Genomic DNA, 17998 nt, shown 5'->3' on the forward strand with positions numbered 1-17998 from the left:
TATAGCCATGTCTAAGAAACAACAGCTCCAGTTCACTAAGGTCCTGCCTGAAGCCCTCATCTACTGTGCCATTGCCAACACTGGAACTAGAATGTTAAGGTACTGTCACACTCAGCGATCCCGACCAGCGATATGATGCGGTCAGGATCGCTGGTGCATCGCTAAGATGTCACTAGTGAGCTGCCACACAGGCAGATCTCACCAGCGACATCGCAGGGGTCTGGGGTCGCTACTTACCTGTCGTCCTCCCGCCCGGCTCCACGCGTCGTTCGTCTCTCCACAGGAAGCTGACGACGAGAAACAGTCCAGGACGTTCTCACGCGATCAGCGATAACCAGCGGGGGAGCCGGTCGGAGGTAAGTATAACACACAGCGATGTCGCTAGCGATATTGCTATAACGTCACAAGTTATGGCGATATTGCTAGCGATATCACTTAGTGTTACAGTACCTTTACTTTTCATAGGGGAATAAACAGATATAGACAACAATGCACAGCGTGAAACAGCTATAAGCACCTGGGCCCATGCAGGGAATTAGATATAAGAAGTTTGGCGCAAAGAAATAAATAACCCACATAGAGAAAAAAAAATTGCACATACAAGAACCGAACAATATGCTAAGAGGATTTTTATTAGACAACTTATATTAAAAATATTTATGCCTGTAACATTAGAAAGGGTTAATAAGACAGTGAAGACTACCAATAGGGGAACCACAGGTCAGAGGTAAATGAATAAATAGTTAATGCATTCTGCCCTCTCCAAACAAGGTATACACATATCAGAAGCATCGTACCATTGTACAGCTGAATAAAGCCACTGGTGGGTATCACCACAAAGTAGAGGAACGATGGAGGGGGAATTACCTCAGACCTGCGGTGCCACGACCCCTACGCGCGTTTCGGCTCGCGTGCCGCCTTCTCTCCCCCGTTATCCCTTACTATTGTTACAGACATATATACTTTCACTATGAGATAAGAGAAGTCCTTTTAGCATACCCTTCATTCCTGTATGTGCAGGTCTCCCTATATGGGTTACTTATAGGGGAAGTGCCCAGAGGCTGCACAATGGCTGCTGGCACTTACTACACATCATTGCATCAGTGTGCGGCCTCTGCTGTGGTCAGCCCTGCGGCTCCATGGCGGGGATTCTGCATGGGAGAGGATGGCCGGCCGAGTGACCCTGCTGCTGCCCCATCTCCTGGCACAGGAGTCACAGCTCACCTTCTGCACGGCTCTCACGTTCTCCTCGCCGAACGTGCTGCTCATGGTCTGGTAGAAGCCAGTGGCCGCCTTGCGGAAGGAGTTGTTCTGCTTCTCGTGGCCTCGGTTCCTGGTAACCGCCGCCGCCACCAGCAGCAGGGCGAGGAGCCAGAGCAGCTTGGAGCGCAGGAGAGCCATGGCCAGCAGAGTAGCAGACGGCACAAGACGTCTGGGCAGCGGCTAGAAGGGAGCTGCTCCTGTGAGGAGGTGATGTCACGGGAAGGGGCGGGGCCTCCTCAGAGCGGACCCATTACCAGGAAGCAGCGGAGGGCTGAGGCTCCGGGAGAGGAGACCCCGAGAGGGCCGCACCGTGGGACACAGTGTCAATGGGCGCAGGATGTGTTTTGGGGGCAGAGAAACCTGGATGATGGATGATATGGGAACTGAGTGTTGGAGGGCTGCACAGGAAAATGCCCGCTGCTACTTGTATGGGGCTGCTTATTAGGAGAAGGGTCACAGGAAAGTGGGGGTGTTACTTCAGTGGGGCTGCATGAGGAATGTCATGATAACGGGCTATGAGGAAAAGTGGAAATGATGAGGGGCTGTGCGGAGAAGGGGCAATGATGATGAGGGGCTGTGCGGAGAAGGGGCAATGATGAGGGGCTGTGCGGAGAAGGGGCAGTGATGAGGGGCTGTGCGGAGAAGGGGCAATGATGATGAGGGGCTGTGCGGAGAAGGGGCAATGATGATGAGGGGCTGTGCGGAGAAGGGGCAATGATGATGAGGGGCTGTGCGGAGAAGGGGCAATGATGAGGGGCTGTGCGGAGAAGGGGCAGTGATGAGGGGCTGTGCGGAGAAGGGGCAATGATGATGAGGGGCTGTGCGGAGAAGGGGCAATGATGATCATGATGAGGGGCTGTGCGGAGAAGGGGCAATGATGATGAGGGGCTGTGCGGAGAAGGGGCAGTGATGAGGGGCTGTGCGGAGAAGGGGCAATGATGATGAGGGGCTGTGCGGAGAAGGGGCAATGATGATCATGATGAGGGGCTGTGCGGAGAAGGGGCAATGATGATGAGGGGCTGTGCGGAGAAGGGGCAGTGATGAGGGGCTGTGCGGAGAAGGGGCAATGATGATGAGGGGCTGTGCGGAGAAGGGGCAGTGATGAGGGGCTGTGCGGAGAAGGGGCAATGATGATGAGGGGCTGTGCGGAGAAGGGGCAATGATGAGGGGCTGTGCGGAGAAGGGGCAATGATGAGGGGCTGTGCGGAGAAGGGGCAATGATGATCATGATGAGGGGCTGTGCGGAGAAGGGGGAATGATGGGCTGTGCAGAGAAGGGGCAATGATGATGAGGGGCTGTGCGGAGAAGGGGCAATGATGAGGGGCTGTGCGGAGAAGGGGCAATGATGATCATGATGAGGGGCTGTGCGGAGAAGGGGGAATGATGATGAGGGGCTGTGCGGAAAAGGGGCAATGATGATGAGGGGCTGTGCGGAGAAGGGGCAATGATGAGGGGCTGTGCGGAGAAGGGGCAATGATGATCATGGTGAGGGGCTGTGCGGAGAAGGGGGAATGATGATCATGATGAGGGGCTGTGCGGAGAATGGAGGATGATAATGATGAGGGGCTTTGCGGAGAAGGGGCAATGATGATGAGGGGCTGTGCGGAGAAGGGGGAATGATGAGGGGCTGTGCGGAGAAGGGGCAATGATGAAGAAGGGCTGTGCGGAGAAGGGGGAATGATGAGGGGCTGTGCGGAGAAGGGGGAATGATGATGAGGGGCTGTGCGGAGGGGGAATGATGATAATGATTGTATAGTACAAGTTATTTTTAATGGTTTCAACACTCCAATTAATTAATACCAGCTATTGATATAGTTTCAATCAGCTCTTTGAACCTTCCAAGAAGGTCATTGAAACTTGTTTCAATGAGATGGTCAAATTGTCCAAGCAGAGCAAACAACTGGCTTACACTTATCTACCAACAAAGGACCTTCATTGCCATAATTAGGTTATCTTGTGCTCCAAAGCCCCTCCTCCAGCTTGCTGTATTTTTGCTATGTGGCACACAGGATGCCCCCTCCTCCAGCTTCTTGTATTATATACTGGTTAAAACAGGTATTGAGGGGATGTGTTTATAGCCAATGGACAATAGACTTGTGACATCATTCCCCACATGGTGGGGCTGGACACACCTTTTAGCTGGACATTTTAAAAGAACCAGGACACATGTTCTCTGGCACTCTTGGCTCATGGAGGATGACTGGTCGACGTCTATCTGAGTAATGTAATGTATGAATAATGCTTGTTTCTGATTAATGCATATGTATTTATAGTTTTATATTGTTTATTATTTAATCTTATCACTTATTAAGTAAATCAATTTAGTAAATTCAATTCTTGTATGAGCATTTTCTTATTCATCGCAATCCATTGGAACCCTTACAATACAAATTGGTGTCAGAAGCGGGATTGTTTTGAATAAAAATGTTTGCAAAATTGAATAAGTTTGTTAAGAGTAGGAAAGCAGTTGAGAGTAGTGTTAGATCTTTGCCAGAATGGGTGTTACCAGGAAAATGGACTGAAATGGCACAGGAATGTAACAAGTATATGGAGGGACAGCAGTTATCAAATCCCCAGGAAGTGGCTGCAAAATTTGATCTCTCAAGGTATGATGCAAAAGAGCAGAAAGCTGCAGCAGCCGTTGGATGGATTTTTGTGCAAGTGTCCCAAAGATTACAGGAGGAGATAGACAGTTTGCATTTAGAGCTGCATACAGCTATAGAGCAAAGGATTAGCTTGCAATCAGCCTTGAGAGACCAAATGAAACAGCATGACAATATGCAAAGGAATTTTGAAGCTTATGTAATGAAAAATGTGAATAAGAATAGGCGCAGGAGGAGACAGCGGCCAGTGTCAGATATTTGTACTGCACAGATTAGCACCATGATTGCACGTGAGAAATGGTCAGATTTGCTAGAATGGGAAGGCTCTGACAGCGAGACAAATAGGGAAGAAAAGCAAGCCAGACCGATTGTGACTACTAAGACTAGGAGAGAAGTCACACAGCGTAGTGGAGATAGGATGGATGCAGGAAACGCAGCTACAGCAGCAGAAGCTTCAATGACCCAAGTTACTAGGAATTATACAGCAGGAGAATTATCAGAATTAGCTACCAGGTACAGGCAGCAAGCAGGGGAACCTTTGTTAGCATGGATTCTCAGATTATGGGATCAGGGAGCCGATACTATAATCTTGAACCGTCTTGAGGCAATAGGACTTTGTAGTATTTGTATTGATCCTATGGTGTGTCTAAAAATGAGGCGTGCAAGGGACACTGCAGAGAATTTCTCTTTGCTGCATTTGGTGAGGGATTCTGTGGCACAAGTGTATGACTCTCCCATGGAATTATTACCACAGACACGATGGGAGACTCTTGCAGATGGAGTTCAGAGATTGAGAGAAATTGCAGGTATAGGTGGCATAACTCGCAATCCTTTGCCAGATCTGAATGATCACTTTGCTGTTGTTGAGGATTGGAAGGGACCAGATGCTGCAATATTGACAGTATTGATGAAGAATAAGTTCATAGAAGGTGCCCCAGCGTCATACAAAGCCCCATTATTCACTATGTTCAGTGCACTTATGGGAAATTCCACTACTGTCTACACAGCATGCAATCTAATCTCCCAGCTATCTGCTCTAGAGAGAGCAAAAGTATCAAAAAATAGTACAGTAGAGAGAGTAGATCAAGAAAGGAGAAAAGAGGATGATACTCAAATTAGAAAGAGCAGGAAGGAGTTGTTTTGTGACCTGATAGCTAGTGGAGTTCCTTTCCAGGAGATAGATGGGATCTCTACAAGTGACCTGTTGAGGAGATGGCAAGATCTGAGGAGAAAAGGTAAATTGCAACTTGCCAGACCCAAGAGGGTGGCGACAAATGAGATAGGGGGTTGGAAAGATAGAGGTGGGACACCTGATGGAGGCATGCAAAGTCCCCACTGTAACCGCCCCTTGCACTCTTCCAATACCATGGCATACTACACCCCCTGCCAAGATTCCCTCATGGACTAATTATAAAAGTTTTTGAATATCCCTGAAAATTGTTGTTTGAACAGTTTTGCCATTTTTTGATGTCTAATGATGTTTATTTTCATTCTAGAGTTTCTTAGAGAAATACTCCTGTGAGCATACTGTGACGTATGCGCTGGCTGATATATGATGAATTGGGTTTGGTCTTGGTGATGCACAAATGTGCATTCCTCACCTGAGGGTTTGTAATAGACCTTGATGTTTTAAAAGGCAAAAGACCACAGCAGATATAAGATGATTCTGTATGTGGGAGCCATTGTGAGAGAACCATACAAGGCAAAGAGGGAGTGGCAGTACAGACAATGAATTTAAGACTGACCTAAAGTTAGATGACTGATAATATACTGGGGGGTTGACAAGATAAATAGATGACTTATTTGTACTAAGTGTTTGTCTTTGTCACTGTATGTGCATTGTGTATTTGTCATGGATATCCCTTGATTAAAATTGGTTCACAGCCAAAGAAAAATCCACGTGGTGTTTTTATTTGGTATATTTTTATGAGCTCATTTTCTGAATTCATTCTTGGTTTTTAAAGGAATAGTTTTTCCTCTTTTCAGTCCATACATGTTGGATTGGGGGGTGGGGTGTGTAATTAACCTTTTGTTTGTTTGCAGGAGTGAAAGAAGAAACCTTGGCCATTTAATTAGCATGTAAATACAGTGCACAGTAAATTGTTCATTCCTGCAGTAGTAAAAAGGAGTCCATCTAATATAAGATTATATTTTATGACTTATTTTTGAGTTTTAACATTTTTTGGGAGCTCCCGTGCAAATTGGGTTTTGAAGAATATATATGTTAAATGATTTCAATGAATGCTAGTTTGTTAATGTCTTGATATAGTTTTGTTCACCTACACCTGAGTCATGCAATGCAAATGTGTGGGTACCCAAAGTGTGTGCTTGTCTATATGTAAATGAGAATCTCTCCTGCTTACTGAATGAGTGCAATAGGTTAAGCCAGAGTGTGTGTAAAAATCTTATGCAAATGTGATTGACATGAATTTGATGTGTTTGATCAGTGTATAAGTCCATACACATATGATATATATTTTATGTAGTATTATTATCTAGAGTAGAAATATTTGCTACAGTAGAAAATTTCAAAGGTCATTCTGGGCACAATTAATTTGGACCAACAAACCTACGGTAATTTTGTTTGATTCATTTGATCAAGGGGTGGAAAACAAGCCACCAGGACTGAGTTATTTTGGACTGTTGCTTTGGACTGAGTTAGCTCTGCCAAGACTTTGGAACTTTCAAGTATGATTGTGAACTTCACTTTCCCTCAGTGCAGGCTGTGTCTTGTGTGTAGACTGAAGATGTCCAATTGAGCGCTGAGACTGAGCCCAGATGATGCTGAACCGTCAACCAGGGTGAATCCTCATGACTGCCAGCTGATGCAAATGGCATATAAAGTGAGGCCCTGAACAGCTGCAGCAATAGAAGATGAAAGGTACTCTTATGCTCAGCCATGGACACCTGCACTTCCCTCACCCATTGCTTTGGAGAAACGAGGGGTTAATGTCATGAAGGGCAGGGACAGACTGCTCTTTAGAGTCTGTTCTTTTGCTAACCAGGGAAAGTAGTGAAGTCACCCCAAAGTGATGAGGGCATAATAATCCCCGTGTTTTCCCTGCAACAGAGACCCATTTAAAAATTGCGGTCAAGAAGATCCAAAGAAAGAAGATTTCTACAGACATTTGATATTTCATTACCTGTTGGTCCAATGTTGTTTTTGTTTTGATTTTTTCCGTTTTAAGCCCAGGATGTTATTTTTTACCAAAGCGGTTTTCTATTGGTAGCAAATAAATAAAATATATATATAAATGAGCAATGCAAATAATGAAAAATGGTATAGTTTAGTGGCAGGTTAATTAATTAAAGTGATTGAAACCAAGGGGTGGAATGTATAGTACAAGTTATTTTTAATGGTTTCAACACTCCAATTAATTAATACCAGCTATTGATATAGTTTCAATCAGCTCTTTGAACCTTCCAAGAAGGTCATTGAAACTTGTTTCAATGAGATGATCAAATTGTCCAAGCAGAGCAAACAACTGGCTTACACTTATCTACCAACAAAGGACCTTCATTGCCATAATTAGGTTATCTTGTGCTCCAAAGCCCCTCCTCCAGCTTGCTGTATTTTTGCTATGTGGCACACAGGATGCCCCCTCCTCCAGCTTCTTGTATTATATACTGGTTAAAACAGGTATTGAGGGGATGTGTTTATAGCCAATGGACAATAGACTTGTGACATCATTCCCCACATGGTGGGGCTCGACACACCTTTTAGCTGGACATTTTAAAAGAACCAGGACACATGTTCTCTGGCACTCTTGGCTCATGGAGGATGACTGGTCGACGTTTATCTGAGTAATGTATGAATAATGAAAAAAAAAGAGAAGAGCCAGCACTGCCAGTGGTCAGAACGCATAACATGAGGTGCATATGCACATATCTTACTGCATTCAAAATGAGACATTTAGCAAAATATTGATCAATATATTGAGCCACCCCGCCACGCCAAGGCAATCTCATATGGGGGGTCCTACTCTACATTTTTATTTATTCACTGTGCCATTGCGGCCTCCTAAATATTTTAAAAGCAAGACCATATCAAATGCAATCCATACCTGTAGCATAACTGCATCACTCCCGTGCAGCCAGATGGAGCAGGTGCAGATGAAGGCCAACCAGGTCTGAACACAGACATCTCAGGTTTGACCTCCACACACTGCCTGACCAGCAAACACAGATGAAGGGCAATGCAGGCTCAGACATGGATGCAAAAATAAATAAAGCCTGGGGCAGGGCGGGGCTGCCGTGAGTGTGCACAGCAGCCTAGATCAATCACAATAAACACAGAAAAGATGGCAAACATGACCCAGCGTGCACGGCAACAGTGGTGGTCAGCCACAAAACCAATTTGCAAAAAAAAAGAGAAGAGCCAGCACTGCCAGTGGTCAGAACGCATAACATGAGGTGCATATGCACATATCTTACTGCATTCAAAATGAGACATTTAGCAAAATATTGATCAATATATTGAGCCACCCCGCCACGCCAAGGCAATCTCATATGGGGGTCCTACTCTACATTTTTATTTATTCACTGTGCCATTGCGGCCTCCTAAATGTTTTAAAAGCAAGACCATATCAAATGCAATCCATACCTGTAGCATAACTGCATCACTCCCGTGCAGCCAGATGGAGCAGGTGCAGATGAAGGCCAACCAGGTCTGAACACAGACATCTCAGGTTTGACCTCCACACACTGCCTGACCAGCAAACACAGATGAAGGGCAATGCAGGCTCAGACATGGATGCAAAAATAAATAAAGCCTGGGGCAGGGCGGGGCTGCCGTGAGTGTGCACAGCAGCCTAGATCAATCACAATAAACACAGAAAAGATGGCAAACATGACCCAGCGTGCACGGCAACAGTGGTGGTCAGCCACAAAACCAATTTGCAAAAAAAAAGAAGAGCCAGCACTGCCAGTGGTCAGAACGCATAACATGAGGTGCATATGCACATATCTTACTGCATTCAAAATGAGACATTTAGCAAAATATTGATCAATATATTGAGCCACCCCGCCACGCCAAGGTAATCTCATATGGAGGGTCCTACTCTACATTTTTATTTATTCACTGTGCCATTGCGGCCTCCTAAATGTTTTAAAAGCAAGACCATATCAAATGCAATCCATACCTGTAGCATAACTGCATCACTCCCGTGCAGCCAGATGGAGCAGGTGCAGATACCCCCCATATGAGATTGCCTTGGCGCGGCGGGGTGGCTCAATTGAATTGATCAATTTTTTTGCTAAATATCTCATTTTTGAATACAGCTAGACATTATGTGCATATGCACTCCAATTTATGCGTCCTAACCTTAAGCAGTGCTGGCTTCCCCCCCTATTTTCTTGTTGGTTTGTGGCTCACCACCACTGTTGCCGTGCACGCTTGGTTATGTCCGCCATAATTGTTCTGTGTTCATTGTGATGGATTAGGCTGCTGTGCACACACACGGCAGCCCCACCCTGCCCCAAGCTTTATTTAATTGTGCACCTGTGTCTGGACCAACATCGCCCTTCATCTATGTTTGCTGGTCAGGCAATGTGTGGAGGCCATTCCTGATATGTCTGTGTTCAGACCTGGCTGGCCTTCATCTGCACTTGCTTCATCTGGCTTCATGGGAGCGATCCAGTAATGTTCAGGTACAGATTGCACTTGATGTGGTCATGCTCTAAATGTATTTAGGAGGCCGTAATGGCACAGCATTTATTAAAAATATATAGAGTAGGACCCCCCATATGAGATTGCCTTGGCGCGGCGGGGTGGCTCAATTGAATTGATCAATTTTTTTGCTAAATATCTCATTTTTGAATACAGCTAGACATTATGTGCATATGCACTCCAATTTATGCGTCCTAACCTTAAGCAGTGCTGGCTTCCCCCCCTATTTTAATGTATGAATAATGCTTGTTTCTGATTAATGCATATGTATTTATAGTTTTATATTGTTTATTATTTAATCTTATCACTTATTAAGTAAATCAATTTAGTAAATTCAATTCTTGTGTGAGCATTTTCTTATTCATCACAATCCATTGGAACCCTTACAATACAATGATGAGGGGCTTTGCGGAGAATGGAGGATGATAATGAGGGGATGATAATGATGAGGGGCTTTGCGGAGAAGGGGGAATGATGAGGGGCTGTGTGGAGAAGGGGGAATGATCATGATGAGGGGCTGTGCGGAGAATGGAGGATGAAAATGATGAGGGGCTTTGCGGAGAAGGGGCAATGATGATGAGGGGTTGTGCGGAGAAGGGGGAATGATGATCATGATGAGGGGCTGTGCGGAGAAGGGGGAATGATGATCATGATGAGGGGCTGTGTGGAGAAGGGGGAATGATCATGATGAGGGGCTGTGCGGAGAATGGAGGATGATAATGAGGGGATGATATTGATGAGGGGCTTTGCGGAGAAGGGGGAATGATGATCATGATGAGGGGCTGTGCGGAGAATGGAGGATGATAATGATGAGGGGCTGTGCGGAGAAGGGGGAATGATGATCATGATGAGGGGCTTTGCAGAGAATGGAGGATGATAATAATGAGGGGAAGATAATTATGAGGGGCTTTGCGGAGAAGGGGGAATGATGAGGGGCTGTGTGGAGAAGGGGGAATGATGATCATGATGAGGGGCTGTGTGGAGAAGGGGGAATGATGATCATGATGAGAGGCTGTGCAGAGAAGGGGGAATGATCGTGATGAGGGGCTGTGTGGAGAAGAGGGAACAATGAAAAGGGGCTGTGCAGAGAAGCGGCAATGATGAGGATCTGTGCTCATTGTGAGCATTCTCCTGTGCCTGTGTGACTGCAAGTACGTGACTTGGATACATGTGGTCACGTGACTCATAAATGTGCGCAGCCTCACTCAATTCCAGTGTATAGAGCGGGGCCAGATAGCCATTCAGAATATGGCCGTAAGTATGCAAATCACATACTTGCGGTCACACGCCTGCCACTCTGGCGCCAGCATTGGAGAATGCTCACAGTGAGCAGTATGCATGATGTGAGGATTCTCAAGTCTGTAGTCACATAGAATGACTGCAGATTTGCAGCATAAGACTAGACAACTTCTTATCAAGCCATTACCTTATTCAAATCAGTACAAAGTTTCAATTTGCTCACTTTTTTGCCAGCTTTTTTGACCAGTTACTAGTAACCGCTCCGTCAGCCTGAAAAATTTTTTTTGATGAGGGCCTTTCTACAGTGCTTTGCAAAAGTATTCGGCCCCCTGGAACTTTTCAACCTTTTCCCACATATCATGCTTCAAACATAAAGATAACAAATGTAAATTTTGGGTGAAGAATCAACAAGTGGGACACAATTGTGAAGCTGAATGAAATTTATTGGTTATTTAAAATTTTTGTGGAAATTCAAAAACTGAAAAGTGGTGAGTGCAATATTATTCGTCCCCTTTACTTTCAGTGCAGCAAACTCACTCCAGAAGTTCATTGTGGATCTCTGAATGATACAATGTTGTCCTAAATGACTAATGAAAATAATTTTATTTCTATAGCGCCGACATATTCAGCAGCACTTTACATTTCAGAGGGGACTTGTACAGACAATAGACATTACAACATAACAATAATCACATAAATCATAACAGAAACCAAAAGGAATGAGGGCCCTGCTCGCAAGCTTACAGTCTTTGATGATAAATATAATCCACCTGTGTGTAATCAAGTCTCCGTATAAATGCACCTGCTCTGTGATAGTCTCAGGGTTTTGTTTGATGCACAGAGAGCATCACGAAGACCAAAGAACAACAGGCAGGTCCGTGATACTGTTGTGGAGAAGTTTAAAGCCAGATTTGGATACAAAATGATTTCCAAAACTTTAAACATCCCAAGGAGCACTGTGCAAGCGATCATATTGAAATGGAAGGAGTATCATACCACTGCAAATCTACCAAACCCGGCTGTCCCTCTAAACTTTCATCTCAAACAAGGAGAATTCTGATCAGAGATGCAGCCAAGAGGCCCATGATCACTGTGGATGAACTGCAGAAATCTACAGCTGAGGTGGGACAGTCTGTCCATAGTACACTGCACAAATCTGGCCTTTATGGAAGAGTGGCAAGAAGAAAGCCTTTTCTCAAAGATATCCATAAAAAGTGTTGTTTAAAGTTTGCAACAAGCCACCTGGGAGACACACCAAACGTGGAAAAAGGTGCTCTGGTCAGATGAAACCAAAATAAAACTTTTTGGCAACAATACCAAACGATATGTGTGGTGTAAAAGTAACACAGCTCATCACACTGAACACACCATCCCCACTGTCAAACATGGTAGTGGCAGAATTATGATTTGTGCAAAGAGAAAAGGTCGCACTCATCGAGATCGAGGTTTCACTGATTTATTGACATATCATGAACATGTCAAGTCGGGGGAGTGACATAAGGAGTGCAAGAAAGGCTGGCCGAGATTCCCAGCTGCTGGGCTTCTGTATGCCGCACATCATTTGAAGTCATACGGTAACAGCGGTGCTGTCCGCTTTTTATCTTGAGTTTTTGAGAATTATGATTTGGGCCTGCTTTTCTTCAGCAGGGACAGGGAAGATGGTTAAAATTGATGGGAAGATGGATGGAGGCAAATGCAGGACCATTCTTGACGAAAACCTGTTGGAGTCTGCAAAAGACCTGAGACTGGGACGGAGATTTGTCTTCCAACAAGACAATTATCCCAAACATAAAGCGCAATCTACAATGGAATGGTTCACAAACGTATCCAGGTGTTAGAATGGCCAAGTCAAAGTCCAGACCTGAATCCAATCGAGAATCTGTGGAAAGAGCTGAAAACTACTGTTCATAAACGATCTCCATACAACCTCACTGAGCTCGAGCTGTTTGCCAAGGAAGAATGGGCAAGAATTTCAGTCTCTCAATGTGCAAAACTGATAGAGACATACCCCAAGCGACTTGCAGCTGTAATCGCAGCAAAAGGTGGCGCAACAAAGTATTAAGTTAAAGGGGCCGAATAATATTGCACGCCCCACTTTTCAGTTTTTTATTTTTTGCATAGTGTCAACCTCTTAGTGGCAGCAGCATACACCCATGGTTTCCTGTGTCACCCAATGAAGAGAGAGAGAAAAGCCAGTTTAGAAACCGATCCACAACGACCCAGATGGTGTTGCAACCCTCCCTCGGAGAGGGGCAGATCTGTAATGAAATTCATAGCGATAAATTGCCAGGGAGCAGAAGAAACCAGCAGAGGCTGGAGGAGACTCTCAGGCTTATCCCTGGAAGATTTGTGCACAAACGGTTAGGAAGTCCCAAACATCCTTGACCATCGAAGGCTACCAAAAGTGGTGAGCAATCAGCTCAGTGGACTTATGTATGCCCTTATGACCTGCAAACTTGAACTTGTCCCCAGAAATTATTTTTCTTCCTTCTAGCAAAGGGGACAAAGGTCTTGCCAAGATGAATGTCTTTTAAAAGGACAGGGGCTGCCTGAATAATGGAGTCGTTCACCTCAAAGAATCAAGACAGGTCATCTGTATTCCAAAAAATTAGGTGTAGGCATCAAGATAGAATGCAATCTTATATCCATCAATAAAAAGAAAAAGAACAAAAGACATGAGCTTGCAGGTATAGGGACTATGACAGAGTCTATACACTAATCTGTCCATGCATTCCTCAAGGATAGGGTTAACCACAAAATAGAAGATAAAAAGTATACAGGAAGTATGAGGGAGTTACTGACCTATACTTGATAGTATGTTTGGGTAGCTGTCTGGTGCATTAGATACAGTGGTGTAGGTTCAACTCAATTCCTCCTCCAAATATGCGGTCCAGTTATGGGTTCCAACATAGCCTCCACATACGCCAACTGCTATATGGACTCCTTCGAACAGGAGTACATTTATACTGATTCTTTCCTACATCACTCTAGATATTGGCTAAGCTACATTGATTATGTATTCTCCATATGGAATGGCACAGCCAATACCCTATTCCACTTTCATCATTACCTCAATTCTATCTGCCCTGAATTACAATTCACACTGGCATATGACACTCTAAAGATTCCATTTTTGGACACTGTAGTTCAAAAAGACGGACTTGGTGAACTTACCACAGACCCCTACACAAAATCCACCGACTGCTATAACCTTTTACACTATTCCAGTGGCCAACCCAGAACACCTAAAAATAGTTTGCCCCGCTCTCAATTTCAACGCATTTCCAGGATAGCCTCAGTCTAGAAACTACTTCCCACCCCTCTGGATGAAAAGTCACAGAAATTCACAGATAGGAATTATCCTACACCCATTCTTACACAGGAAAGAATCAGGGCACTCAATACAACACTCAAAGGGATGATATTTAAAAAAATAACTATATGGATCGAGTTCATTTTAAAATCTCAAATTCAGATGTGTTCAGCCTGTGGTCTAAAATTGTAGGGTCTATATATTCCAAATAAAAAAAAACGCTTAATAACTTGTCCTGCTCTTAAACCAGGCAAATCATTAGATAAATCTATAGTGGACACAGAAAAAGGTTTCTACAATAGTTATGAAGTGAGCCGAATTATACATTGCTAGAAAGACTGTGTCTCTGAAAGTGAACAGTAAGAAAACTGTCCATAAGAAGCTGGTTCTTACCAATTTGAAAGAGAACTATGATTTTTTTTTATTTTTTATTCAAATTCTGCCAAAATAAAATTTTTAAAATGTGCTGCCCTGCGACTTACGGAAATTGTCCTGGCTGGTGGTAGTGGTAATGTACAGCACACCAGAACACTAAGCTTATGATTGAAGGAGGGAAGCTGAAAGATATTCAGATTGGTGAGTCTTACAAAGTACAGTCATATGTTAAAGTTTGGGCACCCCTATTAATGTTAACCTTTTTTCTTTATAACAATTTTGGTTTTTGCAACAGCTATTTCAGTTTCATATATCTAATAACTGATGGACTCAGTTATATTTCTGGATTCAAATGAGGTTTATTGTACTAACAGAAAATGTGCAATCTGCATTTAAACAAAATTTCACCGGTGCAAAAGTATGGGCACCTCAACATAAAAGTGACAATAATATTTCGTAGATCCTCCTTTTGCAAAAATAACAGCCTCTAGTTGCTTCCTGTAGCTATTAATGAGTTCCTGGATCCTGGATGAAGGTATTTGTGACCATTCCTGTTTACAAAACAATTCCAGTTCAGTTAACCCCTTAACGACCGCCGATACGCCTTTTAACGGTGGTAATTAAGGGTACTAAAACCACAGCGCCGTTAATTCACGGCGCTGTGATTTAAGTGAATAGCGCCCCCCAGTGTCGGATTTTCTCCGGGGTCTCGGCTGCCAGGGGTAGCCGAGACCCCAGAGAACATGAATTGGTCGTTTTTTACCAACCCCCGCTTTTGCGATCGCCGTTATTAACCCTATAACGGCGACCGCAAAAAAAAAAAAGCAGCGATTTTACATTTAATTTCTCTCCTCTGATGTGATCGCACATCAGAGGAGAAATAGGGTCCCCGATCCCCCCCCCCGGTACCGCTCCGTGGCCCTCCGTCTCCTCCCGGTGGTCCCACGTCCCGCCGGCATCCTCCGATGGGCGCCGCCATCTTGAAAATGGCGGGCGCATGCGCAGTGCGCCCGCCGGGAATCTGCCGGCTCCGGCTGGCAGATTCCATTCATTATTTTGATCACTATGATAAACGATCATAGTGATCAAAATAAAAAAAAATAGTACATAACCCCCCCCCGTTTATCACTCCCTTATATAGGCCAATATAATGAAATAAAGAAAATATTTTTTTTTTCAGTTTTCCATTAGGGTTGGGCTAGGGTTAGGGTTGTGCTAGGGCTGGGCTAGGGTTAGGGCTCGGGTCACGACTAGGGTTAGAATTAGGGTTAGGGCGAACTAGAATTAGGGTTAGGGTTGGTATTAGGGTTAGGGGTGTGTTGGGGTTAGGGTTGGAGCAAGAATTGAGGGGTTTCCACTATTTGCCAACTTTGGGGGTCTAAAAATTGGGGTCTAAAAAATCACTTTTGTGGAAATAAAAAAAGACTTTTTATTTTCACGGCTCTGCGTTTATAAACTTTTGTGAAGCGCTTGGGGGTTCAAAGTGCTCACCACACATCTAGATAAGTTCCTTAGGGGGTCTAATTTCCAAAATGGGGTCACTTGTGGGGGGTTTCCACTGTTTAGGTACATCAGGGGCTCTGCAAGCGCAACATGATGCCCGCAGACCATTCCATCAAAGTCTGCATTCCAAAATGGCACTCCTTCCCTTCCGAGCTCTCCCATGTGCCCAAACAGTGGTTCCCCCCCACATATGGGGTATCGGTGTACTCAGGACAAATCGCATAACAACTGTGTGGGTATGATTTCTCCTGTTACCCTTGTAAAAATAAAAATTTGGGGGCGAAAAGATCATTTTTGTGGAAAAAAAATGGATTTTTTATTTTCACGGCTCTACGTTATAAACTTCTGTGAAGCACTTGAAGGTTCAAAGTGCTCACCACACATCTAGATAAGTTCCTTAATGGGTCTAGTTTCCAAAATGGGGTCACTTGTGGGGGGTTTCCACTGTTTAGGTACATCAGGGGCTCTGCAAGCGCAACATGATGCCCGCAGACCATTCCATCAAAGTCTGCATTCCAAAATGGCACTCCTTCCCTTCCGAGCTCTCCCATGCGCCCAAACAGTGGTTCACCCCCACATATGGGGTATCGGCGTACTCAGGACAAATCGCATAACAACTGTATGGGTATGATTTCTCCTGTTACCCTTGTAAAAATAAAAATTTGGGGGCGAAAAGATCATTTTTGTGGAAAAAAATAGATTTCTTATTTTCACGGCTCTACGTTATAAACTTCTGTGAAGCCCTTGGGGGTTCAAAGTGCTCACCACACATCTAGATAAGTTCCTTAATGGGTCTAGTTTCCAAAATGGGGTCACTTGTTGGAGGTTTCAACTGTTTAGGCACATTAAGGGCTCTCCGAACGCATCCGATCTCAATTCCAGCCAATTCTGCGTTGAAAAAGTCAAACGGCGCTCCATCCCTTGCGAGCTCTGCCATGTGCTGAAAAAGTAGTTTACCCCCACATATAGGGTATCAGCGTATTCAGGAGAAATTGTACAACAAATTTTGTGGTTGATTTTCTCTTTTAACACTTGTGAAAATAAAAAAAATTGGTTCTGAAGTAAATTTTTTGCAAAAAAAAGTTAAATGTTAATTTTTTCCTTCCACATTGCTTTAGTTCCTGTGAAGCACTTAAAGGGTTAATAAACTTCTTGAATGTGGTTTTGAGCACCTTGAGGGGTCTAGTGTTTATAATGGTGCCACTTTTGGGTATTTTCTGTCATGTACACCCCTCAAAATGACTTTAAATATGATGTGGTCCCTAATAAAAATGGTTTTGTAAATTTTGTTGTAAAAATGAGAAATCGCTGGTCAACTTTTAACCCTTATAACTTCCTAACAAAAAAAAATTTTGCTTCCAAAATTGTGCTGATATAAAGTAGACATGTGGGAAATGTTATTTATTAAGAAATTTGTGTGACACATCTCTCTGATTTGAGGGCATACAAATTTAAATTTTTAAAATTGCAAAATTTTCAAAGTTTTCGCCATATTTCCGTTTTTTTCATAAACACAAGACTTATCGAAGAAATTTTACCACTAACATGAAGTACAATATGTCACAAAAAAACAGTCTTAGAATCAGCGGGATCCATTAAAGCGTTCCAGAGTTATAACCTCATAAAGGGACAGTGGTCAGAATTGTAAAAATTGGCCTGGTCAATAAGCTGCAAACTGGCTCTGTCGCTAAGGGGTTAAGTTTGATGGTCGCCGAGCATGGACAGCCCGCTTCAAATCATCCCACAGATGTTCAATGATATTCAGGTCTGGGGACTGGGATGGCCATTCCAGAACATTGTAATTGTTCCTCTGCATGAATGCCTGAGTAGATTTGGAGCGGTGTTTTGGATCATTGTCTTGCTGAAATATCCATCCCCTGCGTAACTTCAACTTCGTCACTGATTCTTGCACATTATTGTCAAGAATCTGCTGATACTGAGTTGAATCCATGCGACCCTCAACTTTAACAAGATTCCCGGTGCCGGCATTGGCCACACAGCCCCAAAGCATGATGGAACCTCCACCAAATTTTA

The 17998-nt window shown here is 44.0% G+C and overlaps 1 protein-coding gene across 1 annotated transcript in view; it reads right to left on the minus strand.

The window, feature by feature from the left end:
• Positions 1 to 1787, minus strand: part of BRI3BP (BRI3 binding protein) — a 31398-nt gene extending 29611 nt beyond the window's left edge. Inside the window, exon 1 of the mRNA XM_073557088.1 lies at positions 1225 to 1787. Within this exon, the coding sequence (XP_073413189.1) occupies positions 1225 to 1401 (177 nt within the window). The 5' untranslated portion in view covers positions 1402 to 1787. The remainder of the gene's footprint in view (positions 1 to 1224) is intronic.
• Positions 1788 to 17998: the final 16211 nt, after the last annotated feature.

The sequence above is a fragment of the Dendrobates tinctorius genome, unplaced genomic scaffold, assembly GCF_039654945.1.
Source record: "Dendrobates tinctorius isolate UK_male_01 unplaced genomic scaffold, ASM3965494v1 ptg000243l, whole genome shotgun sequence".
Classification (NCBI taxonomy): Eukaryota; Metazoa; Chordata; class Amphibia; order Anura; family Dendrobatidae; genus Dendrobates; species Dendrobates tinctorius.